This window comes from Cardiocondyla obscurior, linkage group LG05, assembly GCF_019399895.1.
Source record: "Cardiocondyla obscurior isolate alpha-2009 linkage group LG05, Cobs3.1, whole genome shotgun sequence".
Taxonomy (NCBI): domain Eukaryota; kingdom Metazoa; phylum Arthropoda; class Insecta; order Hymenoptera; family Formicidae; genus Cardiocondyla; species Cardiocondyla obscurior.
In genome coordinates, this window is record NC_091868.1 from 7319324 (window position 1) to 7344626 (window position 25303).

Consider the following 25303-nt stretch of genomic DNA (forward strand, 5'->3'; position numbering starts at 1 on the left):
ATATCGACGAGAAATGTACGCGCGTCCGAATCTGAAATTCTCCGTGGCGCGATTCGAAATTAGCCGGGCGAATCCGGGACGAGGGGAAGTGGGACGGGGAGAAAGTACGACACATCCTCTCTCCGGGTCCCTCTGATAAATTCATTCGGGTCAGTCAGGGGTCGACTCAAGCCGCTACTATTCACCATGCGGCTGAATCAGCGCTAATGGGTCGGCGAGGGAAGCAGGGGAGGCAGAGGCCGGGAGGAGAAGCGGCGGGCTGCAATCTTGGACTGAATTTCAGCGACGCAGCTCAGGTATTTCCGATTACGCGCTACTTGAGAATTCCGCTTGATTGCCCTAATCGGCGGCGTGTCGATTTCCTGTACGCCGCGCCCGTTTTTCCTGTATAGTAGGTATAAACGCCGGCGAGCCGCAGCACGTACGGCCCGAGCGACGTTTAACGAGCGTATCTCGCCGAGATATTTAAACGCTCGCCCTGTAACATTCATGCTGGATGTTGGAACAACTGTGCCTTATCGTGGCCGAAGTCCACTTCGGTCGAAATTAATTTAATCCGAGACCGTTCAATCGAAAATCCAACTGGAGACCTTGTTCCACGTAGTAAAGCCTCTGTTCTATTCGATATCGGATCTCCGATTAAATTATTCGGAGCTTAGTCCAAGTGGGCCTAAGGCTCGTTTTCATCCGGCGCATTTTAACGAGGTGCTCACTTGCGCGTAATTCCGCGCGTGTATCGGCCGCATCAAAATACGGCGCAAAGCGGGTTCTTATCGCGCGTATACACCCCGCGCGATCCCGCTAATAATTTAAATTCCGTAAATGCGCATTTAAATTTCGGATTAATTATTTGTAATTTACACATGTGTGATCGCGCGCGGCGGCGGTGTCGCGATAAATGCGGGGATTTTAACCGTACTTATAAGCGGGCGCAGTTACACGCTGTAATTACGCTCCAACAGATATTCGCGCATTGATGTTATTTTACATATAATTTAATTCGAGCGGATTTAATCGTACGAGCGCATTCCTACGCAAAACCGTACACGCGCGCGCTGCCCCCGATCACAGTTTTCCCGACACGGGAGCCCCGTCGACTCCTTTCCTCCTCGACTGACGCGAGCTCCCTTTATTTATTCCAGTGGAATTCCGGTTGAATTATTGATTCGGTCATTGCCATCGTAGGAAACGGTAGCGCGTTGGAGATTGCGTTTAGCACACGATCGAGATACCTAATCGCGTGAATGATTAAACGCATCGCGACGTGGCACGCGGAGGCTGCGCGGGGTCGCCCCTCTATTCCCACCGCACGAAAAGCACTCCCGACTCTTTGCGCGAAAGTGGCTCTCTTTTATTATTAATCCTAAACGCGCCATCGGACCGCAGGAATGCGCGCAAAACGGAAATGAACTCCAAGTATTCCAAGAATCTTGGCGTTCATCACGCTGGATAACCGAAGTCTTGTTTCACGTTTAACTGACTGCTGCATTGTTCCGGCCATTAAAACCGGCACTGATCGCCGCGTGGCTATTTTTATTTCTTACAGGCTAAAGCGTTTATTTATTGCGTGCCTTTCCAGATCGGAACTGTTAATTGTATCGTTGGAGGAAAAGAAAATAAAAAAATTTCAATCTCGAGTGTCAGACGCGACGAGAATAAGTTGCTTAATAACGCGTTTTGTTTGAGAACGCTCTAGTAAATCAACGCGACGTAAAATTAACGTGGCCCGCCTATCTCGAGTTCGTGCATGTTAAATGCTACAGTTAACAATAACGTTAAGTTATTTGAGGAATGCGGCTGAGGAAGCCAGATCGGAATAACAAAACTAAATGGCGCTGCATCGCGCTCCGCTTGTTGTTTAATCTGCAAAATTGCCCGCACAATTTTAGCGATAGATACAAGACAAGTGAAAGCTGATACTCGCGGCAATAAACGTATCACAGTTATCAAGTTTCGAGGATGATGAGAGATTTAAAAAAATTTAACAAACAACGAAATTAGCAATACTTAACGGATGATTTAGTAATAAGCTTTTTAATCGCACGACTCAAATTCACTTCAAAGGAGTAGTAAAGTCAGCTACTGATAAAAATCAGCGCAGATATTAATTATATTTCACCTGCAATAAAATTAAAATTGTTTAATATTAATATTTCGCCGTTTAATTTAAAAAAATATATATATAAAAAAGAATTGCTTAGCATGAGTATGATAAAATGTTGTACATTTTATTATAAATTAATATTAATCTTTTGTATTATTTGTAAATCGAGATTTAATTTTAGTAAAAGAAGGAAACAAGATTAAATAATCGAGAACTCGTTTGACTCCATTCAGCAAGTGTTGGAAGAATCTTTTAGCGATTCATTCTCTTCTACTTCCAGCAACACATTTTTATAATAGAAGAGACTTTTTCACGGGCGTTTTCTACCTTTTGGGCGGAATTAACACGCATTAATTAATGCGACCACGATTAGTATTCCTCTCATTTCGAGAGCTGACATTTTGGATAAAGCGCCCGGCGTGTTTTGAATAAAAATCAGCATAATTCGGAGGGGTTAGTGTAGCTGGGGTAGTTCACCGTGCAGCGATCGTGCAATCGCCAGCGTGGCATGTGACACTGACAGCGCTATTTCCGCGGCTAACAATCGTCGCGGTCGTCGGCATCCCAGTCATTATGAACGTTAAATATGTCGGTTCAATAAAGTCAGTCGCAGCCCGCTTTTCGGAGCGCGAAACGCTGAACGTCACTCCGGCTGTTAACCAGACCTCACTTCCTCGCGTCTCAAAGAAATCTCGTTGTGGAAACGAAACATCGTATTGCGGGCCAATGGAAAACGTTTCACCGCAAAAAAAGTACCACAACGGAGTATCTTTCTTTTCATAATTTTTTTTTTTTCTCGAGGGAAGGGGGGGAAAAACGCCGGAACTCTTATTAAAGTATTTCGTACGCTGTGCGCTTCAAAAGGAAGTTAGAACTCTAATCAGAACTCCGGAATTACAATCTACGGGGGTTAACTTCACACGCCCAAGTATCTTGTACTCTTGTCCTAACAGGGTAAGTAGTTGAAAGCGGCCTCGCAGAAAATTCAGCTAAAGTAAAAACGCTTTGGGCATAAAAATCCCGTGAGAAACCAGCGATACCGTGCGGGTCTTAGCGCGCAAACGGTGAAACTTAAAATTTCAGTCATATAGGATTTTTTTCTTTTTTTTTTTTATCGTTGCTTACGTTTCAAAGTGGACTCCTTAGGTCATCGAGTGTAATCAGTCGTTTTTCTTATATCTTCAATTTTATTGTTTACGTGCCGCGGCTCTAATAGATGCCACTGTTCGCTGTTTGCCGAGCGATGCACGTGTCTTGAGTGGCAATCCACTAGTGGCACGTATCACCGCTAAAGTTTGAAGGACATTCGTCAGTATTTAATTACAATAATGGTCCTCGCTGTAGATGCGTACAATTTCCTGAGCCACCAACTAGCGCAAGCTGTAACAAACCGTGGGGACGAACGCGTCTTTGATGCTAGTAAAGCTTTTGCGGCAATTTCTATAGGCAGTTTCGCAATTTATAGTAAAACGTATACCGTATGTTATTTTTCTCTCTCTCTTTTTTTTTTTCCAACAACTGCGAGCACAATTGGTGTATCATAAGCACTGGAAATATCGAAACAATACTTAATATACCCGATGCAACATCGGAAATGACCTGTGTTGTCCGCGGTTGAAATTAAATTTCGCGACGCGCGTTTTCGCCGAAAGAAAACAAATTGCGCGAAAATATTGCGTTTACGTATGGAATTAACGGGAGATTTGTGTAGCGTATAAAGACCAATTTAAATTTATCAAGAAAAGAGGAGGAAAATATCGGTTCGAGAATTCGAAAATGTAATCGGGTCATTATCGATTTGAAAGTCCACGTATCAATGTGTAATCACCTGAAAAACACCTGACGGGAAATATCAGAATTATTTCGAATTAAATTAGATAATCGATTAAATTATCAATTAGATTATGAAAATGACAATCGATTTTTGTGCGATTTCAGTAAAAGTAACTGTATTTCGTTTACTCCGTCTTGCACTGACGCATATTTCTATTCTTTTCCGTACTGTGCGCAAGTGCATGTAATTAACTATAATGTTACTTAACACAAACTTTATTTATACAAATTTCATTTATGCTAAAACGTTATTTGTAATTATATTTGCTCGCGCGACATGAAAAAGAATTGCGAAACGCAACGTGAATTAAGCGGGCAAATTAATTACATTAATGGAACTCGGTTATCAAAGAATTCACGGTTAAAATAAGGAAAAACTTTGGCCCGAAGTAGCCACCGTGGAAAAGAGAAGTTGTGTTACATTACAATTAAAGAAACATAAAAAAAACAACAACCACTTCTCAACGATACAAAAAAAAAAAGAGAAAAAAAAGAAGAAAAACTCGAGCGAACTTTCGATCTGCGGAAGTAACGTAATACTCAGGAGTGTTTCCTGCGGACCAACTAATTACGTTAATTAGCAATTAGGCTAGAGGAATGCGCACGGATTATTCGCGCTTTTTGCGCGGCATCGCGATTCGGGATTGCCGTCCCGCGGGGAGAGACGTAATTTGACCTGAGGTGGACTTCGGGATTCTACTCGCGTCCGGCGTTTACAAGCTTTATTTTCCGCGCTGCGACGTACCGAAGTGTCTTCGCCTCGTCCCCTTTTAGCCGCGCTATCCTCGGCGGGGCTGTAAGTCACGAAACGCGCCGTCCGCGGGCGCAATATCGAGTGATGACCGAGGCGCACATCAAAAGGTCCGGCGAGGCAAACATCGATAGGACAGTTGCGACTGTTGCGCAAAAAAATCGCGAGTTTCAATTGGCCTGCGCTCTTAATCTCGGCTTTAAAGCCGAGTTTTAAAAGCACACGCCAATCAAGATACTCGCAACAGTTGCGAAAGTAGCAGTTCTGCTGAACGCGCAGCCATTGTTCCGCGAACGACGACCGTCAGGCGGTCGCGGAGTTCGGGTAAAAGTTCGGGAAAATCGAATCGTGATCTGGGCCGCGGCGAGTTTCCACTTCATTGAGTGATTGACGGCAACGCGATAGGGGGATATAATCGCCGATGCCTGAATATTATCGAGCCCGCAGACGTTATCAATCAAACGTGCGAATGTGCGAATTGCGGACAATACAACGGTAAATTTTTTTTTTCTTTTTAGCGCTTACACGCGCGGCAAGCGACGCGGAAATGGAGGAAAAGATGAGATGTAAATAAACGCAGGAATTAGAAACGAATAGAGCAATGCAGGAAGTACGGTGAGATATAAAATTACGAGCGTTCCATCTATTTGTATCTTGCTTCGCATCTTTGGCCCGTGGAAGGTGATACTCACGGGATCTTCGTGACACGCAAAATGTTTTTCAAGTCGATTTTTTATGACAACTTTTGCGAAGGAAAATAGAAAGAAATACGCTCTCAATCTTCTTTGCGAAACGACCTCGATTTCCATTTCTAAAATATTGAGCAATTGTGAAAAAAAAAAGAAAAAAGAACGTATGAAGGAAGATGTAAATGGAGTTGCGTGTCGCAATATTGCCAGTCGCAAACTTTACACGACTTTTGTTTCCAGCACGCTCGATAAGTCTCAATAAAAATGTATAAAATTTATATATACGGCATTATACGTGGATTTCACGTTCAGACTAGATTCCAGTTTTAAGATATCCGTTCGATTCCGACGTTAGATTTCTCCCGGGGACCGGTGACATTTGGGCGAATTTTTGACACGTACGGCGCTCGGTTTTCAAATCCGGAAAAGGGATCTGAAATCCCATACGGCCGCGCGACGTCGGCGGCGGCGGCGCGCTCTAATTTTCTATTTCCGGCTTGTACTTCTCTCGGCGCGACCGCGGCTTAATTAGAGACACGAAAAGTGGAAAGCAGACCGGAGGGGATGGAGAGAAAAGAAGAGAGAGAGAGAGAGAGAGAGAGAGAGTAACAGTGGAAGATAAAAAGGGATTTCTCGCGCGCGCGAGCCCTCGCTCTCTTCTCCGAGATAAAAGATACTAAACTTTCGAGCTTTATCGCGGTGCGGGGGTCTGGACTCGCTCTCGAGGATAAATACGCCTGGCTTTGTTATCGATCCCCACGACGACGCACCGTCTGATAACGCGGAAGACGAACTTCGTGGATTCTTACGCGAGCGCCCGTTTCCGGCGACTCTTCTTGCGCGTCGGGCGCACGGCATTGCACGGCCGAGGGAGATGCGACGCTCTGACGTCACTTCAGATCGATTTTAACGAAGCTACACATGCTTATAAGCGAACTAGATTGTATAAGCACATTTATATACTTGCAAGTCGCGATTCTCCTATTGCACATCTTGCGATTAAACTAAATGCATAATCTGTATGAGTCAATTGACCAACCAATTAATCAACCAAGCGTAATTAAGATCGATTATAGATCGACTTTGCTTGTCAGATTTAATTTAATTTAATTTAATAATTATATTTTCCGTCGCGAGTAAAAAAAAAAAAGAAAAAAGATGAAGTAATTCTTTCCAAGACTTCTAGCCATCATTATTTAAAAATATCCGATTAAAGTGTAGACTTTTTCATTTCGTCCCACATCTTCTGCTATCTTATCTTTTAATCCTTTCAATCTGAGATTAAAAAATAAAATCTATTACGCTTTTTTTCTTTTTCATTTAATTACATTAATCATTTATTGACCCCTGATAACTTTGCGAGTAGCCGGGCGTATTTAATACAAATGCAATTTAATATTTTTAATTAAAACACTCGCTCGTGAACGATACTTGATTTGTGTTACTCGCGCGTCACGCCGGCGTGGATCTAATTCGAGAATGATAACGCGGAAAGTTCAAAGACCTACCTCCGCGCCTTGCAAGTCGATCGGAGGGGACCCCGAGGGGGGCAGCCGAATAGCTTCATCAGTGTAACATAATTAACCGAATCGCCCAACGCGCTTCGGTTGATCCCGCGTAAACGGATAATGCAAATAACGGCCGAATCGCGCGGCAATCATTCATGGAGCGGCCACGCGGGCCGGAGAGCCGCGACCGCGTAAAATCAACGTGAATAAATCAATCGGCGAGTACGAGTATTTTCGAAAACGCTCGTACGTTCTAGTTTTATACCTGGAACGGGAATTCGGGCCGGCCGGCAGAATCGCGGTCGCGACGGCGAAGCGCACGAGGGTGGAAAAAGGGGAGGAAAGAAGAGAAGCGCGCATGTCTCGCTTACAAATCTGAGCTGTGAACTCCGCGGATTTAGAGCCGCGCGATAGATCCTTATTTGATTCCGAATAACTTGAAGGCGGAGGGTCCGAACGATCGCGGGCGTTCCAGAGAGTCGAATATCCGCGTAGATAAAAGTCGTAGACGCCGCGATGAGGATTTAAACGCTCTCGAATTCTCGAGGAGGCTCGCAAAATTTTTAATATAAAACTCAAGACTTTAGGGGCTCCTTAAAGATAATTAAACGATTAAGATATAATTTTAACGGCGAAGGGAATTTTCTCTCCCACCTTCCGTCGCGGTGAATCCGAAAAAGAAATGGATAAAATTTCATCGATCGTTATTTAGCGGGTATTAACGTTTCAATCTCCTCCGGAAATAAATCAGACTTTAAAGTTTCACATCGAGCGTACGACGTACTTTTTTTTTTCTTTCTTTCTCTCTTTCCCGGGGTAAAATCAAAGTCCCTTCGGAGTATATATCAAAGTTTCATTAAATTAAAGATCGGACGAAGTTAAAGGACGAATAAGAGTGCCATTTGCATTCCTGAAGTTTGATCGTCGAGATACGCTTCTCATTATTAAACGGCGAAGCGGGCTGCCGCGTTGCTCGATATCGAGGGTAAGGCCGGCCGGCCACGTTAAGAGCGCGGCCGATCGCGGCTCAAAGGGAATACGCTAGCAGGACGTCGTGCATCCGCCAAGTTTCGAGAGCCTTGGGAATCCGCGGCGGCGCCGACCGATCGAATCCGCGCGCTCCTCCGCGAATACCTGTGCAGGTGCAAGTCCGCTTACCTTTTCTACGACTCGCTGCTCCACGCGCGACGTTCCTTGTCACATTCCACGTATCAGCCGCGGCACTATCCGTTACTGCCGCAGGAAACACGATCCGCCTCGTGACTGCCGTCGTCGTCGTCGTCGTCGCCGTTGCCGAGTGGTCCCGCGATCCCGCCGGTATCATCCACGCCTTTGTCCAGCCGGAACGCGTGTCACGTACATAGAACGGGGGACCGCCGAGTGGAAGCGCGATGCGAAATGCTTTCGGCCGGGGGCGAGGGAGAGACGCGCGCGAGATAGAGAGAGAGATATCTCGAGAGAGAAGAGAGTTACCGCGGGGTCCTGTCGTGCCACGCGCTACCTCAGGACTTCTTCGGTGCGCACATGGAGACCCCCTCTGGTCTTTGGAAATCTGTGCTGGAACCTTTCGCACGATGAACCTTGATGCCGGCGAAGTTAATCCGTCGCACGTTTCGTCTTTCGCGGGGAGAGACGAGAACCGTCAGGATCACCCTGTCGCGCTCGGCCGGGGGGAGCGCAGGATGCGGCAGGATGCACCGCCGCGGCGAGGCGTGCAACCCGCGACTAGCCGCCCGCTTCGCCGGTTGGGTCTCTCTTCGGGGTGCCGAGCATCTCTCGTGGGTAGTCACCGCTCGCGGAGTTATCCTCTTCTTCGCCTCTAGCGTCTCTTCGACATACCGCGACTTCTACGGGTTCAGTAGGAAAAAAGTGTCCCTCGGTCGTCTGCACTTTTTCTTCTGTACTCTCTGCAGGAGTCCCTCGTCGAAAGGACCTCGACTCAAAGAGAGAGAGAACGAGAGAACGATGCACCGGGCGCGCTCGCCCTAGGGCGAATTTAGAAACGTCGGAAAGTGTCACGGGGATCACAGAAATACCTGCCTCCTGCCGCTGGTCCTGCCCGCCGTGGCGAGGAACGCGGTCAGCACGCCTTTCTCGCGGTACTCCGCTCTCGCGAGTAGTTCCCTCACTGTCTCTCTGTCTCTTTCTCTTTCTCTCCTTTCTCTCCGGAAGTCGCGACCTCTACGCTAGCGTGCGAGAGAAAGAGAGAGATATATCGCGAGGAGAGCGACGTGCTCGAAAACGTTGCTGCTTCGAAGCGACGTAGGGAAGGACGACGCGCCGCGGTCGGCGACGATCACTCGGGACGCCCTCGTACCCTTTTGCGTCCCGCGTACCGTCCTTCTTTCTTCCACGACACGACACGGCCACGGGGACGCCGTTCGCACGAGGGGGAGGCGTTGGCGGCGACCTTCCCCGATCACACTCGCGACGTAACGATAATCACCGAGACACCCGCGTTATCGCGACGCGAAGACGTGGCTTCGCCGCGCCGAGGTACGAGGATGGACGGTGCTCTAGAGGCAGCCGAGCACGGAGATCGGGAAACGGGGGAGAGGGTGGAGAGCAAGGAGAGAGCGTTAGAGCCGTTCTTTCTGGAGCGAAGAGAGGCCGAGCCGCTCTCGGGCGGCGAGGATTCCTCCAAGTGACGCGCACGTGCCACGGACACGGCACCGGCTGCTTAACACTGGCACACGTTCGTTCCTTTTTCTTTCCCTCTCGGACGGACACGTCCCGAGAGAGCGGAGCGGCGGCGGTCTCGCGGCTCTCGCCTCCTTCCTCGCCAACGCCTACACGATACACATTGCACGCAGTAGCAACGACGCCCCTACACGCCGAGTGCAGTGGTGCTCAGCGCACGGCACTCGTCGGCGGCAGCGCCGCAACGATGAGAGCTACTTTTCTCACTAACGCCGCAGCGGCCTTTATCAACGTAATCGAAAGTACTTCCATTTTGCACACCTATAAATATATTTTTTATTATTTTTTTTTATTTTTTTGTTACTATTTGTAATTCACGATTTGATTATTGGCAATAACGCTTTTTTTTTTTGGAACTTGAGAAAGTAAAATGTTAATTAAAATATTTAGAGATATTTCAGGTATGAGTTTTGCAACGTTGGCTATCGTGAGTCTCGAGATTTCTTGGGAACTTAGTTGCTCGTGCTCTAGAAACATACATATTTATTTAAGAACATATGTATATTTTTAGAATATTTTAAGGATTTTTTAAGAGTATTATTCTTTAGTTAGATATACATTTTAACGTTCAGGACGGTGTAATGTTTCAATATCTTTAAAGCGTTGTAAATGTATTAAAATTTTTTGTTTGCATTAATAACAGGAGTATGAAAGATAAACCATAAAATAGTTGTATGAAAATATATAAAACTCTTATAATATACGTAATGTAAACTTACAAACAAATTAATATTCAACAGATCTAACTTTTTTACATCTTATATGCTATTAAGATAGTAGAAAACACGGTCAGAAGCTGTAGATACTCATCACCTCCTTCTGTTAATCTATAATCAATTTCCTAAACCATAAAAAATATTTTTATTATTTTGCTATAGTTATATCATTTTTTTTTTGTATCTATACAACAAAGTTACTTACACCAAGCACGTCGCTGATCGTTGCTTTTTGTTTGTCGGTGAGTTCATCTGAGAAGATAATTTTTTCATTCAATTGCTCGATCACCTAAAACGTGACGTAAAATAAAATCAAAACTAAAAACTAGCCTGCTCGAGAATAATAAAAAAAATACCTGTGATCCCGGATATCCTTCCGTCAGCAAATTTTCAAGTAATTTCTGCACGTTGTTAAAACTCCCCTTTTTACAAGCATCCCACAACATATCGATATGATCATCGGGAACTAGCTAAAATGATAAATATATAATTCTAAGTTATTCAATTGTCTTTATATCATATAGCAAATTTATTAGTGAAAATTTATATTTACCCCAATAACGTCGAGTGCATCATCTACGGTAATCTCATAGTCTTTGCCTTTCAATCGTGTGATCGACTGCAAACACATAATAGCTTGTCTTAAATCGCCACCTGATGCTGTAACGACTTTCTCTAAGACGTTTTTATCAGCCTTTAAATTTTCTTGGTTGCATATGTACTCGAGTCTGGAGATGCTCTTTTCATCGCTCAATGGTTTGAATCGGAATTTAGTGCAGCGCGACGCTATTGGCTTGATGATCCGGGATAGATAATTACACACCAAACAAAAGCGCGTACTGTGCGACTCTTTCTCCATAATTCGACGAAGCGCCGTTTGAGCATCGCCGGTCATACTGTCCGCCTCGTCCAATATAATAATTTTAAATGGCGGACATTTTTTCCCACTGTCAATGTAAAAGAAATTTTTGTATTATGCAATTTTTATAAATCGTAATTAATTATGTAAAAAAAAGAATTATATTGTGCCTCAGATTGTGCCATTTTGATCATTAACTGCGGTACAGTGCAAAAGACATTCAAAAAAGATAAATCAGCTTTCAACTATTTGCATCAGATTATTTAAATTAATACATCGGTTATCGTTCATAAAATATACTAAAAATTTTTTATTTAATTACATTATTTTTATTATTTAATTATTATAAATGCAAGATAAAATTTAATTTGTTAATAGAAACGTAATTGATCTGAAATATATATTTACGCGACTCATGCAAAATATTTGAAAACTGAAACTGTTTGCTCATTTACTCAGAAGTTCACTAATTTAATCGTTCCTTCGGGTTATGTGAGCATTTTTTCTATTCTGTTGCCAATAAGAGTTATTTAAATACTTAATTAAACCTCCTTGATAACAACATAATGTGCCTTTTTTTCGAATAATCTTTTGCATTGAAACATTACAGCCATCAGACCTTTTACTAATTCATCATTGGCATTGATCTCTAATAACTTTTAACATTTTTATATATACATATAACATTAATTATTTACTAACATAATATTAAAAATCGATTTAAACTCACTCTGGTCCATTAGGATTTGCCCTGCGCAAGGCAAAGGACTTGATCTTGTCTCTTACAACCTGAATACCTCTATCATCCGAGGCATTCAATTCCAGTATTCTGTCTTTGTACATGCTGCCGAACATTTGCCTCGCGGCCGCGTGAATTATGCTGGTCTTGCCGGTACCTGGTGGCCCGTAAAACAGCATGTTGGGAAAATCTCCGTGTTCCATGGCCTGTCGTACGACATTCACCACCTCCGTTTGCTCCACGACGTCGTCGACGTTTTTCGGTCGACTGTAAAAAAAAAGATACGATAAAAATAAAAGTACTTATCCCTGATTTCAATACCTACTCGCATTGGAAGGAAGATCATTGCAGTTTCAAGTTAGAAAAGACATTTTTTTCTTTTCTCGATTTAATTAGAAAAGAGACATTCACAGTCAAGAGGTTAATCTTAATGGTTGGCGTACACTCACTATTTTTCCACCCATGGCGTGAGGTCCCTTTTGTCGCTCTTCGCCCGGGAAGTCGAAGGCTTGCTGGCCTCCGCTGGAGCACCCAATTTTCCAGTCTTCAGGAAGGCTTCCATCCTAATGAACTCGGCAAACTTAGCTCAGTAATTTCTGCATGGGCCCGGTATATGCGTCCCGCCGCAGGACTCCCGCGCGTTTACGCTTGACGCGATTCGATTACAGCATCGATATGAGAATTAGAATTTATATCGACTTGAATTAAATCGTTTGATCGAATATCGTTTTTCAAATCTCATCGTGGAGTTTGGAGGACGGTGGCAATAAATTGTCTGTAATTTACCGAGACGACGGGCCGGATCTATATTTGGAGGCGACACGATTGCAGGATGGCCCGCGGATAATTTTCGTGGCGACACGGTGTAGCGCGTAATGGGGGACGACGTTTCGCAAGCCGGCGACACTTTCACAACTTTACCCTCTCTATGTGAACAGCTCTTGATCTCGTCGCCCAGAGCGAGTGAAACACGCCCTCCGCGAGAACAGTCTCCTCCGTATCTCAAAACGTTTCCAGGCGTGGATCAAGTGTCGCTACGTCGGTAGACGAAACGTGGGCGTCTACCTTTCATCTATGGACGCAGCTGCACGCGCGCGCGATTGCATATCTCTCCAACACCCACCGAGCTGCATAGGGCATGGCAAGTTCATGCTTCAGGTGATTGTTACTTTATTATTTCCTTCTCATCTCCTTCCGGAGCGATCGAGTACTTATATACCGTGCGCCAAAACGTGATCGTAATTCTTAATTTACGTTATCGATTCGGAAACATCACATTTGTTTTATATCTTTATTTTTGTCTCGTTCAGGTTGAGGTTATGTTTCCGCCCCATAAACCGCTTTTAAAACAAAAAATTCTTGGCTGCTTTCTCGTCTTGGTCTACCCTCTTTAACTTTCCTTAATTATGTACTAATTACTTACATTACTACGTGTGTCTTATAATACTTAGCTATTTATGATTTTGTCACAGTGATGTGGATGAATATGGTTTTGAACGACCACAGGATTTCGATTATGAAACATATGAAGATTTTATGTCCGAGTACCTTAAGGTGCTCGCAAAGATGGCTAAAAAATGGGCAAAAGTTATTGGAGAAGGAAAGTCCTTACAGCGAAGTATTACAATAAAAAAATACGTTCGTAAGGGTATTCCAGGAGAATACAGAGGACTGGTAATACATTTATTTATCATTAATTATTATTAATTATTAATTTATTATATTTTTTATTAATTTATTATTTTTTATTTTATTTATTTTATTTTATTTATTAATTTATTATTAATAATTAATTATTATTAATACAATTATAGTTTAGCTTGTTCTACTTTGAATATTTAATACAGGGAAAAAATTGAACCCTTGCAGGTATGGCTTGCTGTAAGTGGTGGGGAAGATTTGAAGAATGCATCACCAGATCTTTATCAAAAGTTACTACTTTCTCCTCATAATGCAGAAATTGCTGAAATTATTAAAACTGATCTCCCAAGAACATTTCCAGACAATATATTCTTTAATAACACAGAGAATCAGCAACACCAATTGTTTAACGTTTTGTTAGCTTTTGCTCATCAAAATAAAACTGTTGGATATTGCCAGGTAACATCTGTGAAGAACAATTTTAAATATACAGTAATACAATTACAAAAATAATAATTTTGTGGAACACTTTTAAAATAGATATTTACTTAAAATATCTTTAATATTCGTTTTTAGGGTTTAAATTATATAGCGGGTTTACTTTTGCTTGTAACAAAAAATGAAGAAACAGCATTTTGGTTACTAAAAGTATTGATTGATAAAATCCTGCCAGATTATTATACGCGCACTATGGACGGCCTACTCACTGACATTGATGTGCTTGCAGAATTAGTAAGGTAAAATAAAATTTATTGTAACTCTTATCAACATCGTTAATGTATACACGTTATTTTTATAGGATAAAAATGCCTGACATATATCAACATGTAACAAATATAGGATTGCCTTGGCCAGTAATTACAACTAAATGGTTTGTGTGTTTATTTGCTGAAGTTTTACCTATTGAGGTATGTTATTACAATAATAAAAATTATACAATAACTACTCGATCTAAATATTTAAATTATAAAAATGTTAAAAATGGTTGAATGAATTTACAGACTACTTTGCGTATTTGGGATTGTCTTTTTTATGAGGGTACTAAGATTATCTTTCGTGTCGCATTGACGCTCATAAAAAGAAATAAATCTAATCTATTGGCTTGCCAAGATTTTACAACGTTAGCCGAATGTTTTAAAGAAATTACAAAAGATAGTATTGTTTTACGATGTCATGACTTTATGCAGGTATGTAGTTGTATATTATATATAGGTGGTATATCAATAGAGAAAGAAATTAAATATTTTTACAATTTTATAGAGTATTTTTAAAGTACCTGGATCACTGCCTGGAAATACGATATCAAAACTAAGAACAAAAATCATGCAACAACATATAAAACGAAAACAAGATAAGTTGGAACGATAGTATTAATGATATACAGTATACACCAAAATTCCATATACACCGAAATACTCTAGTCCGTTATGTTATTCATTTGCATCTTTCGCAAAATGAATGCATATAAAACTGTATTATATTGTTACGTAATTGATTGATCCTATCATTGTATATATGTTTATTTAATAATGTAATAAGGATACATTTCTCCATTTTTTAAGTTTATCTTACTTTATCATTGTACATATAACGTAATAGAAAAGAACAAGTTATAAATATTTTACTGAAAATATTAAAATGTAAAGTAATATAAACTATGAAGAAAGTTGCATAATTGTGATATTTTATGGGATTGACATGATGGAAGTGTTAATGAAACATCTAAAAAAAAAATTATCTTTATATACGATATTTTCTTATAATTTTGACTTTAAAGTTATACGCACATACAATTTCGTTTTAAACTTTCTTAAAAGCATAAAAGCTAGTAAAGGTATTTAAAACAATTATTCTGTATTTCCGAAAATAATGTATATTTATTATAGAATAGAGATATAAGATTAAATTGTAACTATATACATTAAAATTTTGCTCTTAATTATATTACAATATGTTACAAATATACTAAGTTCCTATTATTTTTCAAGCATATCCTTTGCTTCATTAATTTTTGCAGCTATATATGGAGAACCTCCACGATCTGGATGATTAACAGCCATTACTTTTTTAAACTGCTCCTTTACTTTGATTTTACTAGCTGTAGGTGACACACCCAAAATTAAACTTGCTTCCCTTCTGCTCATTTTTGGCTCAAAACCACCCTTGTAATATTTACTGTTTGCTAGTGACTATAAACATTATAGTAATAGTAGTAACATAAATATAATTTTATATAAAGAAAATTATGAGAAATTTGCCGAAAAAAATAAAATAAGTCACCTGAGAATCTAGCTTTTTCACAGTCTCTGCCATCCTTTGTGATAAATTTGGCATTCTTCGTAATAAATAACGACCAGCAAACCCAACTGCTGCTAGGCCAATACCTGCTGCCACAACTGTGCTTGCCTGGTAAACAATTTATTGTTTTTAATTAATCTTAAACTCTAAATATTTTAGATGTAATAGAATATCGTGCTGGAAGTAAAAAAATATATCACAAAAGATTCGAAAGCAGGCTGCCCGGAAAACTTAACCTTCCACTTAAAAAATTTCGCATTAAATTAACATAAAATAAATTATGTAAACTGCGCAGCGACCATCTCAATAAACCATGAAATGTTACGTTATTTTACGATAAAAATATAAGTTTATTAACGTCGAAAAAAATGACGAAACACTTGCACGTGACAATTCCACCACACTGCATTTATAGACTTGCATACTTTTCATGCAATTCAACATTTTACTCTCTCCCAAAATGCGATTTTTACACTATTATCTTTTAAAATAAATTAGTAGTATTCTTACCATTTTTATTTATAACTCAAGAACAACAGATGCAATTTTGTATATTAAAAGACACGATAGTGTCTCGCGTCAGCTGTACGGCGTACGACACCAAACCGCGATTCCGAGTTGAGCTCTCTGGCACCAACAGAGATTATCGGATTCCAACAACGATACCTTTCGCTTTTTCGATAAGAGATGGCACCCATATGTGTTATCGACTCTATGACCGACTCAAATTCGGTTGATAATACCCTTATTGATCCAATATTTTTTAAATAAAGGTAATTTTGTACGAAAGACGCGACAAAGAATTTTATATTCAGACCAATTATATATTTTTTTTTTTTTTTAATTATTACTTTTTATCGCGTGGCATTTGGCATAAAGTTTGAATTTTTGTTAGTACAAAGAGATCCTAAAGTGCGACGTTACCGTCGTCGACGACAATTAGAGGAACTGATGGGAATAGACCGCCATCGGCGAACGAGGTAGTGATGGAAGTCAACTGACAAATTTATCATTTTGTTTACTTTGAATTTCTTGGCTGACCGAGTCCTTCCCGGCTTCCCGCATCTCTCGTCTTTACCGCTTCTCCTTCTCTGACGTCTATTTTGTTTTCAGCACGCGGGAAGAGCAGCGTAGCGCGGATACGAGGAAGATCGTACAATACACAGCATCTAATGTCCAAGCGTTGAAGAGTACCGGTCATTCCGACCGTTCTGACCATCTTTCAAGCGTAATCTTAGGTCGCTGAAGAGATCTAGGCAGCAATATGCTGTATCGTTGTTGGCACATTGCCCACAAATCGTGGCATGCGTCTCTACCAGAAATGTGACAACGAATCAACATATATATTTCGTGATAAACGTCTTTTAATGTGTGGTAAGTATCGATATTAAGGGTATGAAAGAGGCAAGAGGTTACAAGGGACAACAGCTAGATTACGACGTGTTATAACACGTTTAACCGGCATACGTTAAGAAATGTACGACACGCACATACGGAAATTGCGCATTTTGTCCGCACGCAATAATAATATTGATTATTATCGTGAATAATTTTAATTAATTAATTTAAAAAAAAAATTTGAATTTTTTATAAGTATGTAAGGCTTAAAAATAATTATAACATTTATGTAGGCACATATATATCTCTTCTTAATTGTATATGTACAGATATGATGAAGCTTAAGTGATGAAAACTTCCTAAAATTGGGACAGCTGATTATTCTAATCGCAAAGACCTCGATTGCCGGATGAAGTTCTGCATTAAATAAAATCTTTTCTGGATGCTTGGAGACACCTGGAACCCTCACTAACATATGTGAAATATTTTCAGGCAAATTAAAAAAATGGAGCTGCTGGATTCCTCGTGGGACGCGTTCTTTCAAGCGCTGTGCGACGTGTGCACCTCTGGCCACATGCATCGATTCGCGCGTCTAAAGAGTTCCACTTGAGGTTTTGTCATGGCAGCGAGTATCCGGAGGAACGTTAAACTCGACGCAGCATGAAAACGGTAATAAAACGACTCGTGATTATTTCAATTTTTTTTTCATGATTTTACGGGATTTTCGGCGATTTATCAACATCGCAATTTACTCTTAATTTATTTATTTGTTAAATGTAGATTGACGGTTGGTCTTTATGTTAACTCAATCTTCCGTTTCCTCTCAGCTTCCCTGCCTGTAAATCAAGACCTATAAAGGTCGGTTTACCATTTAATGTCTGTCGTAAGCCTCTTACGATCGTCGTAACGCACATCGTAGCTGCTGTAAGACCATTGTAAGAGAGTCAACTCGAACATTTACAACTGTAGTGCACCTCGAGCTAATGAAGATCGTCATAATTTCGGACATATATATATATAATATTAACATTAGTCTGATTAAAATGATATCATCTATAATAATCTTTCTGGTTTGCAGCGGATCAGCAGGGACAAAAGAAGACGATCACCAGGCCAGAACAGGCGCGGAATCCAGCACGCATAAAATTTCAGATCTGGGCTCTCGTCGAAGAAGGTGTTGCAAGTGTTGCAACAGACCTCGGTTCGATTCTACGGCTCTTTTGCGGAGATCCCTCTTCTCTCCAAATAAGACGTACAAATGTGACCCGTACTCTCACACTGTTCTGTCGTTCTCTCGCATGCGCGCCGTCGACGCGGCACCCTATGTAAGTGTATCGCATTTGTGCGCCCGCGCACGCACACATCCGGAGCGAAAAGTAGGTTCCGAGTGAAGATAGCGCATAGAACAGGCGCACACGGATGAACGGGCGCGTGAATGTGTACGAATCACGACCGTGCGCGGCGAAGGATGACGGACCTCAGGCTACAAGTATAGAGCACGAATTGACACGGGAAAGCATAACTCACACACATAGTCGGGTTCGTTAATGCCTTAACACGTGAATTTAGGCGTTTAACGGGGGACACGCGTGTGGAGAGATGCGCGCATAAATTCACATGCTAGGGCATCACCGATCCCACGTGTACAGACGCTACTAATACACGGTATGCTCACGGTAACACCTGAAATAATAAACCTAACTTACGCCGTTTCTTTCATTCGCGAGGCATACTTACGCATCGTGCTTGTGCATTTACGTAAATTTTAACATGCAACGCTCCTTGCACACACGCGAGAGCAGGGTACGCGACGTTTTGTGCCTGAGGACCAGTCTAAAAAATCGCTGATATAAATTAACTATATTTATGAGCGTTGAGGGTTCTCTCTCTCTTTCTCTCTCTTTTTCGCTTGCATCGTACGAGACTTTGGGAATCTTCCAGCTAGGGGAACAAGCATCTTTCTATCTTCATCCAACATACAAGGAGCAACAAAGATTGAATGATGCTTATGTCGACTTGTGTCGTAGTTAGAGAGCTCCTTTTGTGCACTACAGTTATACCGACGAATCTGTGTGCGGCGGCCTTTAAGGCCACGACATAACGTATACAAGTAATCCGACACGCGAGATAGAGAGAAAGAAAGAGAGAGAGAATTACAGACACGCAACGTGCAAATAGTTAGGTCATAACGAGATATTCGGATAGGATAAGTTTTTTTTTTTTTTTAAATATTATCACATGGTTCAATAGTACAAGCGATAACATTGTTATTAAATTGATTATGAACTTAATTGTGTAATGTACCGTTTTAGCTTCATGCATTTTAAAGATCGACGTAACTGCGTGTAGTTCTCACTAAAATATATATGTACGTGCATATACAAAATTCATGCAATAATCTTATTACGCACAAAGAGTCGAGTTCAAGTCTTATTAAGCTTGTTTCTATTAATAGTTTGTTTGTAATAGCAACTTTTATTTCTTGCATTTTTATAGTGCTCAAGTCAAATCGTTTTATCGGTCGAAGCTCTTATGCATTGCGTCCAAAGTGCTTATGTAAATTAATGCACGACGAGGCACTGTTTTGCCTCTCGCTTGAAGTACCCGCGAGCGTTTCTCCGCACGGCGAGCATCTCTCACTCTTTTTTTTTTTTCATTTTATTTGTCCCTTTCGCGGCGTCGGTGATAGCGCGTAAACGTGCGTGCGCTCACGCTTACACGCCGGTGAGAGTGAAGTTAGTTAAATACCCCCTAGTGTCACGTCCTCCTCTTGCTGCTCGCCTTCGGGTTCTTTCTCTCTTCTTCTCTTCGTCCCGCACATGGAATGGCATTCGTGCCATGCATCTAAAGACGAAAAAAACGAAAGCAAAAGGAACAAGAAAAAAAAAAAAAGGAAAATTTAAAAGAAAAAAAAGGAGAGGAGGAACAAAGGAAAACCAGGGCTACAAGGATGAGACATGCGAACTCCCCCGCGTAGCTGAGTCCCTGTATTTATAGTCCTCCGCGCGTTCACGTACATTGCACCCATGGCGAGATTGCATATCGGCAATGCGTAAGGTACATATATGTTTGTATGTGTGTGTGTAGTGTGTTATACGTGCACACGTGTGTAGAGCTCGCGATCGTGTAACGGGTGTACGTAATGCTCGCACGCATCGTTACGCGCGTACGCTAAAATAAATGAATATATATGTTCTAACGGTGTGACGGAGACAAAGAGAAAAAAAAAAAGAGAGCAGGAATGATGGGGGAGAGAAAGGAGAAAGAGAGAGGTTTGTTATATGTGCGATCGTAGCCACGACATTGCTCTTATTCCTCTTCTGCCGCGTTTGACGAGGTATCTCGCGATTTGGTTTTCTTATCTCTTCTTCAAGGATTATTCTTCACTTTCTTCTTTTGCCTCTCCACCCTCCCCTTCCTCCTCTCGTAATGGACGAGCCTCCTCCGGCGTTATCTCGGCGATGCCTCACGCTGGCGATATTCGTATTTGTCTTTAATTAAGCAACATCGTTGACGAACAACAGCGATAAATCGATGTCGTGTCGCTCAATTGTAGAAGGTACTTCGCGTTTGTCATGGGTTATTGTGAGAGAGAAAGAAAGCGAAAGAGAGAAAGAGAGAGCGGCTTTAGCTGCATTTGCAGCTGTTATTCTCGACGAGTGATTTCATTTTTTTTTCTTCCCCTAAGAGGGGCAAATCTCGCCGGTCTACGGGAGGATAGCGGAGTGCAACGACCTGCGGCGTGAAATTGCATTTTGTAATGAAGGATGTGTACGCTCGCGGCACACATTGCGAAAGCTGGGTTTTCCTCCTGCGCGGATTCGATCGCGATCACAATGCGATCGGGTAGCAACGCGATGCGGGAATGTGTCGACGTTAAGCACCATAAATGCAACACACACGATTCCATTTAAAGAACGCGTCCATTTAACGAATCTACCTGCTGAATCAATTTTTACGCCTCGCTGCTAATTAATGGCCCGACCGTCGTGAACGGGCATCATTAGGTTCTTAAAATTTGTTAAATAATAATGATGAAGTAATTTAAAGTGTTGCGAGCGCTAAATGAAATGCACTTGTTGGTAATTCAAGCGTACGAAAGAGAAATGAAGACGTCTCTCGAACGCGGATCACTGTTCGACAGTCTTGCGTAACAGCAACGTGTAATTTTGTTAAACGATACACTTCCGCTTGTACAATTACGGAAAATATTTGTATATACGAGAAATTTAATCTTTCTTTTATAACTTCTCTTTGTTTCTGCATCTATCCGACGCTGTTAACTTTTTTTTTTCTAATTGAACGACTTGATCATATATCATTATATATTAATTGTAATATGCAGCAAATTAGAACTATAATACAAACATTAATTACACATTTATTATGTAATTAACTACGTAATTATTAACTTGTGTTAAATAATAACAATTGTATTGCATTGTTAAATACAAAACCTTTATGTTGTTAGCAATTAATATAATTTTCTACTAATCTCTTTAATTTTGAGAGATAATATTGCCTGCTTCTACAAGTTCTAATATGTATGCATATGCTATTTGAAAATATAAAAGATACAAGTGCAGATTAAATATAAACTAATTGTTGTCGTGCGTGAGGAAACTATAGTTTTGAGATCATGAATAACGATCAGAAATCGTCATCGAATTAAAAAGAAAAAAAAGAAACACGCTTTCCGCGTTTGTGCATGCAAGGACGGTGAGGCAACGTGCACTTATACCTTTCTCGGATCATATGTATGCGTGGACGTTGCTGTACACATAATAAGATTTTAGCAGGCTCGCAAATTGAAAAACTAAAAATAGGCCGTGCCTGTTGCAGATATTTTTTTCTTCTGTTTCTTTTTTTCTTTTTTTTTTATCTCCGTCAATTGAAACCTATCGTTGCGACTGCTCATTGACGATTGCAATTGGGTCTCGACAATACAGATATGACGCAGAAATGATGGGCGGACCTGTCAAAAACAGACTTTCGAAAAACCCCTGTTGTTCTGTCGACGGGACGCCAAACGTGCGACACAAATCCATTAATGGGAAGCGCGATAGCAATCTGTCTGAAAGCAGAGATAAAATTCGCGCCACTTCGTAACATTTTGTAATCTTGTCTTTCGTCGAATATTTAATTCCTTACCGTTTGATCGTTCGCGATCCACCGTCGGCGAGCTTTGCTGGCGGAAGCGATCGCGGTCGCTGCCGATTTACCGTGATTTCATCCGAATCCATTCGAGTTACCGTTAACATTTTGCTCGCTGGAGAATTTCTACTTTCAAGTGACTTCTATCATGCGATTTCTACTTTCATAACGATGGAAGTGCGACAGGCCGAAATGCGCGCGTACGGGAGAAGCGCGCGCGAGGACGGTTACGAATAAATCAAGTGTGGCCGATACGGGAGGAGAGCCGAAGAATAAATTTTGTTTCCCATGCCCATCGGTATTCCGGTGGAATAATGTAATACATAATATTGTGTAATAGTTGAACGAAATGATTTACGATCGGGTTCGCCTCTACGTCGGCCACGATCGTGACGATTAGCAATGACAGAAGAGTCACGTATGCGTGTTACATCAATTACATTGATATGCGATGTCGTGGTGATTGCGGCGCGTAGCACGGCGCGATCCAGCGAGATCGAAGCAGCATGCGCGAGAGAAGGCGCGGACGGTCCGGCACTCGGCGGTGCCTCGAACGATGGCGCAAGAGTGGGCCGCGCAATAGTCGTAAGTCGGGGTAGGGACGGTCCGGACGGTACGTCAGCATGTCGCGCCTCGCTATCGTACGTAGAATCACGGGCGAATCAAACATGGCGATTCGGTCGCTGTTTACGGTGCGGGCATACGGTTACTAGTGCCACAGCGGCTGGTGCCAGTACGCGCGAGTGACTCTTGGGTGTCGGCGGGTGTTCCTGCCATCGTGTATTAACGAGCCGCGGTGCGTATCGCAGATATGGAGCTGTCCAGGACGATTGCGGGGTCGAAGAAAGCGTCGGGCGACGCCGATGATGGTGGAGTAGGCGACGCGACGGGCGCGGAGCCTGGGCCAACGCCTGCGACGTCATCGCCTTCGGTCGCCGAGAGAATGCCGCCATCTGTCGTCGAGACCGCGGAGCGGACCGTTGATCGTCCCAACGGAGGGAATGTAAGTTCCGGTCGATCAATAAATGATGATAATAATATTTTTTTAAATGCTTTATTCATTACAATCTCGTTGAAATTTATATTATTCTGCCAAAGTTCCTAAATTTCATGTTACCTTCTCTGCTAATTGTTTAAATATTTCTGTCGGCGTTAAATTAATTTAATTAGACAGTCGTTAATGTCGTCTTTAAGTAACGTTCTTTAATTACTTTTGGCCTCCAGAGTTTTATAATATTGAACAATATAATTGCCGATTAAAGATCCTTTCATTTTAATTACGGTGACTTATTTTGTGTGAACTAAATTATGAATGTAAAATTAAAATTATCACACGGTTGCTGTGTATCAAATATTAATTGTTACATTTTTATTATTTTGCAGTATTCAAAGTCCCTTATAAATACTTGTGGAAGATTGGAAAGCGGTAGTGGCAGCGGGGATCAGGACGGTGGTCAGCATGAGGATGGAGCGGACATCGCCGCGAAGAAGAGAAAAACGCGGAGGGGTAAACCCAAGCATAAGAAATTAAAGCCGTACTCGAAACAGCTGTCTTATCAGCAGCAATTGCGAAGTAGGTGTATCGGTAGGATCGCCAAGACGAGTAGGCAGCCTCCAGCTTTATATAACACCACGCAATTTCTCATGGCTGATCACAGCGATCTACCGGATCTCGAGCAGAAGTTATCAGAGGCTGCATCACTGGAAGTACCTGCTATGTTTCAGAAGCCACCTGCGCCGTCGCGTACACGCGATTCCAGTTTTAGCGTAGATTCCGACGAGGATTATTTTTACTCGTCTCCGGAAGACGAGGAGGAATTTTTAACGAAAGAATTTTCAACCGCATACGAAGCTGTTCACGAGGAGCGGTTGAGCACGCTTACAAAAACAGAATTAATACAAGAATATAGACATTTAGAGGCCAAAATGGATTCGTTGACAAAAAGATTACGTAACAAGGGCATTCATCAAATAGAAGAAAGGGATTCGGAAAATAAAAATGTGTCCGCTATGGATTCCGAGTTAGCGAAGAAATTAAAGCTCTGCCAACAACGGATCGACGATCTGTTACAACAGAACGAACAGCTGAGGCGGGAAAACGAATTGTTGCGTACCGAAAAGAGATTACGCGCTAGCAGCTCCGACTCGAGTGTCGACAGTGAAAGCGATAGCGATAGTTCTAGTAATAGCAACCAAAGTGGATGTAGTTGCTCTCTTTCGAGTCCAGTAACATCTCCTAAGCACACTTATAAATCTAGATTAGATAATAATGTAAGAACAGATCACAAAAGCGATAGCTGCAATACTAGCCAAAGCGGAAGTCCCAGAAAATCTATAACACCTACCAATTTCTCTAATGGTCATATAATTCTAAATGAAACCGGTAGTTTACCCACATAGATTCAAAATTGCTTCTTATATTGTAATTACGTTCGATATTAAAAAAAAAAAAAATTCTCGGTAACCGAGATAAGCTGCATCCATTCGCGAGATATTGATTCAACATTTAAGGCTTCTGGGTAGATTTTGCAAGTAAGCTAAAACGGTATAAAATAACGTTTTATCTAAATATGTTTTTATTTAACAGTGGCAAGCAAAAATTTTAAGCATGTAATTTCTTGCCTTTGACATCACAGTCCAACAGGATCGCGACAAGTACCCATAAGCTTTAAAAGAAGCAGACTTCTCAATCAATTTTGTTGGGATCAAACAAAAATTGATCTTCTAATACTTGATAAATCTTATTAGATTATCGTTTAATCCCATTTGATGGTTCCATTCTTCTCCCTCAAGACTGCATGCAGTCGTGTGGATACAATACATGTATAACAATATAAATATAAGATTAATATTCTATAGGAACTGTTCCATCTGTTCATGCTATTTTTGTTATCTGCTTGAAAAAGTATTTACCATACTTGTCATATATTTGCTTCTATCTTTCGTTTACTATAGTACTGTAGACACAACAAA

The 25303-nt window shown here is 41.5% G+C and overlaps 5 protein-coding genes and 1 long non-coding RNA gene across 13 annotated transcripts in view; 3 read left to right on the forward strand and 3 right to left on the reverse strand.

Moving 5' to 3' along the window:
• P120ctn (adherens junction protein p120) overlaps positions 1–9729 on the reverse strand; it is a 45342-nt gene extending 35613 nt beyond the window's left edge. For 2 of the 8 annotated variants that reach the window (XM_070656378.1, XM_070656377.1), the window contains exon 1: positions 8044–9725. The gene's annotated coding sequence lies outside the window, so the exon portion shown is untranslated. Of the gene's footprint in view, positions 1–8043 lie in introns of all 8 variants that reach the window. The other 6 variants (XM_070656375.1, XM_070656374.1, XM_070656372.1 and 3 more) reach the window with 5 other exon arrangements.
• Positions 9730–9983: 254 nt separating this feature from the next.
• On the reverse strand, positions 9984–12659 carry LOC139102482 (replication factor C subunit 4). Its single transcript, XM_070656395.1, has 6 exons — positions 12349–12659; positions 11891–12166; positions 10855–11248; positions 10658–10771; positions 10507–10590; positions 9984–10426 (listed from the first exon to the last, which is right to left on the reverse strand). Exons 1-6 carry the CDS (start codon positions 12459–12461, stop codon positions 10337–10339), a joined length of 1071 nt encoding a protein of 356 aa, XP_070512496.1. The 5' UTR covers positions 12462–12659; the 3' UTR covers positions 9984–10336.
• Positions 12660–12727: 68 nt separating this feature from the next.
• On the forward strand, positions 12728–15484 carry LOC139102483 (growth hormone-regulated TBC protein 1-A). Its single transcript, XM_070656396.1, has 7 exons — positions 12728–13057; positions 13372–13573; positions 13769–13999; positions 14117–14277; positions 14340–14448; positions 14542–14727; positions 14801–15484. Exons 1-7 carry the CDS (start codon positions 13038–13040, stop codon positions 14906–14908), a joined length of 1017 nt encoding a protein of 338 aa, XP_070512497.1. The 5' UTR covers positions 12728–13037; the 3' UTR covers positions 14909–15484.
• On the reverse strand, positions 15388–16484 carry LOC139102486 (mitochondrial import inner membrane translocase subunit TIM14). The gene is made up of 3 exons (XM_070656404.1): positions 16349–16484; positions 15821–15946; positions 15388–15729 (listed from the first exon to the last, which is right to left on the reverse strand). Exons 1-3 carry the CDS (start codon positions 16349–16351, stop codon positions 15517–15519), a joined length of 342 nt encoding a protein of 113 aa, XP_070512505.1. The 5' UTR covers positions 16352–16484; the 3' UTR covers positions 15388–15516.
• Positions 16485–16870: 386 nt separating this feature from the next.
• On the forward strand, positions 16871–21990 carry LOC139102857 (uncharacterized). Its single transcript, XR_011545777.1, has 3 exons — positions 16871–17212; positions 17669–17845; positions 18255–21990. It is a non-coding gene; the product is annotated as an uncharacterized lncRNA (long non-coding RNA).
• A 920-nt stretch (positions 21991–22910) lies between these two features.
• On the forward strand, positions 22911–25188 carry LOC139102855 (protein HEXIM1). Its single transcript, XM_070657016.1, has 2 exons — positions 22911–23333; positions 23714–25188. The coding sequence occupies exons 1-2, from the start codon at positions 23142–23144 to the stop codon at positions 24728–24730; spliced, it is 1209 nt and encodes a 402-aa protein (XP_070513117.1). The 5' UTR covers positions 22911–23141; the 3' UTR covers positions 24731–25188.
• Positions 25189–25303: the final 115 nt, after the last annotated feature.

Bases quoted from the DNA above. Each gene is read 5' to 3' on its own strand.
- LOC139102482 (XM_070656395.1), bottom strand. From the start codon at position 12,461: ATGGAAGCCTTCCTGAAGACTGGAAAATTGGGTGCTCCAGCGGAGGCC. The intron at 11,249-11,890 runs GTGAGTTTAAAT...TTACATTGACAG, and splicing joins GCAAATCCTAATGGACCAGA to TGGGAAAAAATGTCCGCCAT. The intron at 10,591-10,657 runs GTATTTTTTTTA...GTCACGTTTTAG, and splicing joins AAGGATATCCGGGATCACAG to GTGATCGAGCAATTGAATGA.
- LOC139102483 (XM_070656396.1), top strand. From the start codon at position 13,038: ATGGCAAGTTCATGCTTCAG. The intron at 13,574-13,768 runs GTAATACATTTA...GAACCCTTGCAG, and splicing joins CAGGAGAATACAGAGGACTG to GTATGGCTTGCTGTAAGTGG. The intron at 14,000-14,116 runs GTAACATCTGTG...ATTCGTTTTTAG, and splicing joins AAACTGTTGGATATTGCCAG to GGTTTAAATTATATAGCGGG.
- LOC139102486 (XM_070656404.1), bottom strand. The intron at 15,730-15,820 runs GTGACTTATTTT...TAATGTTTATAG, and splicing joins TGAAAAAGCTAGATTCTCAG to TCACTAGCAAACAGTAAATA.
- LOC139102855 (XM_070657016.1), top strand. From the start codon at position 23,142: ATGGAGCTGTCCAGGACGATTGCGGGGTCGAAGAAAGCGTCGGGCGAC. The intron at 23,334-23,713 runs GTAAGTTCCGGT...ATTATTTTGCAG, and splicing joins ATCGTCCCAACGGAGGGAAT to TATTCAAAGTCCCTTATAAA.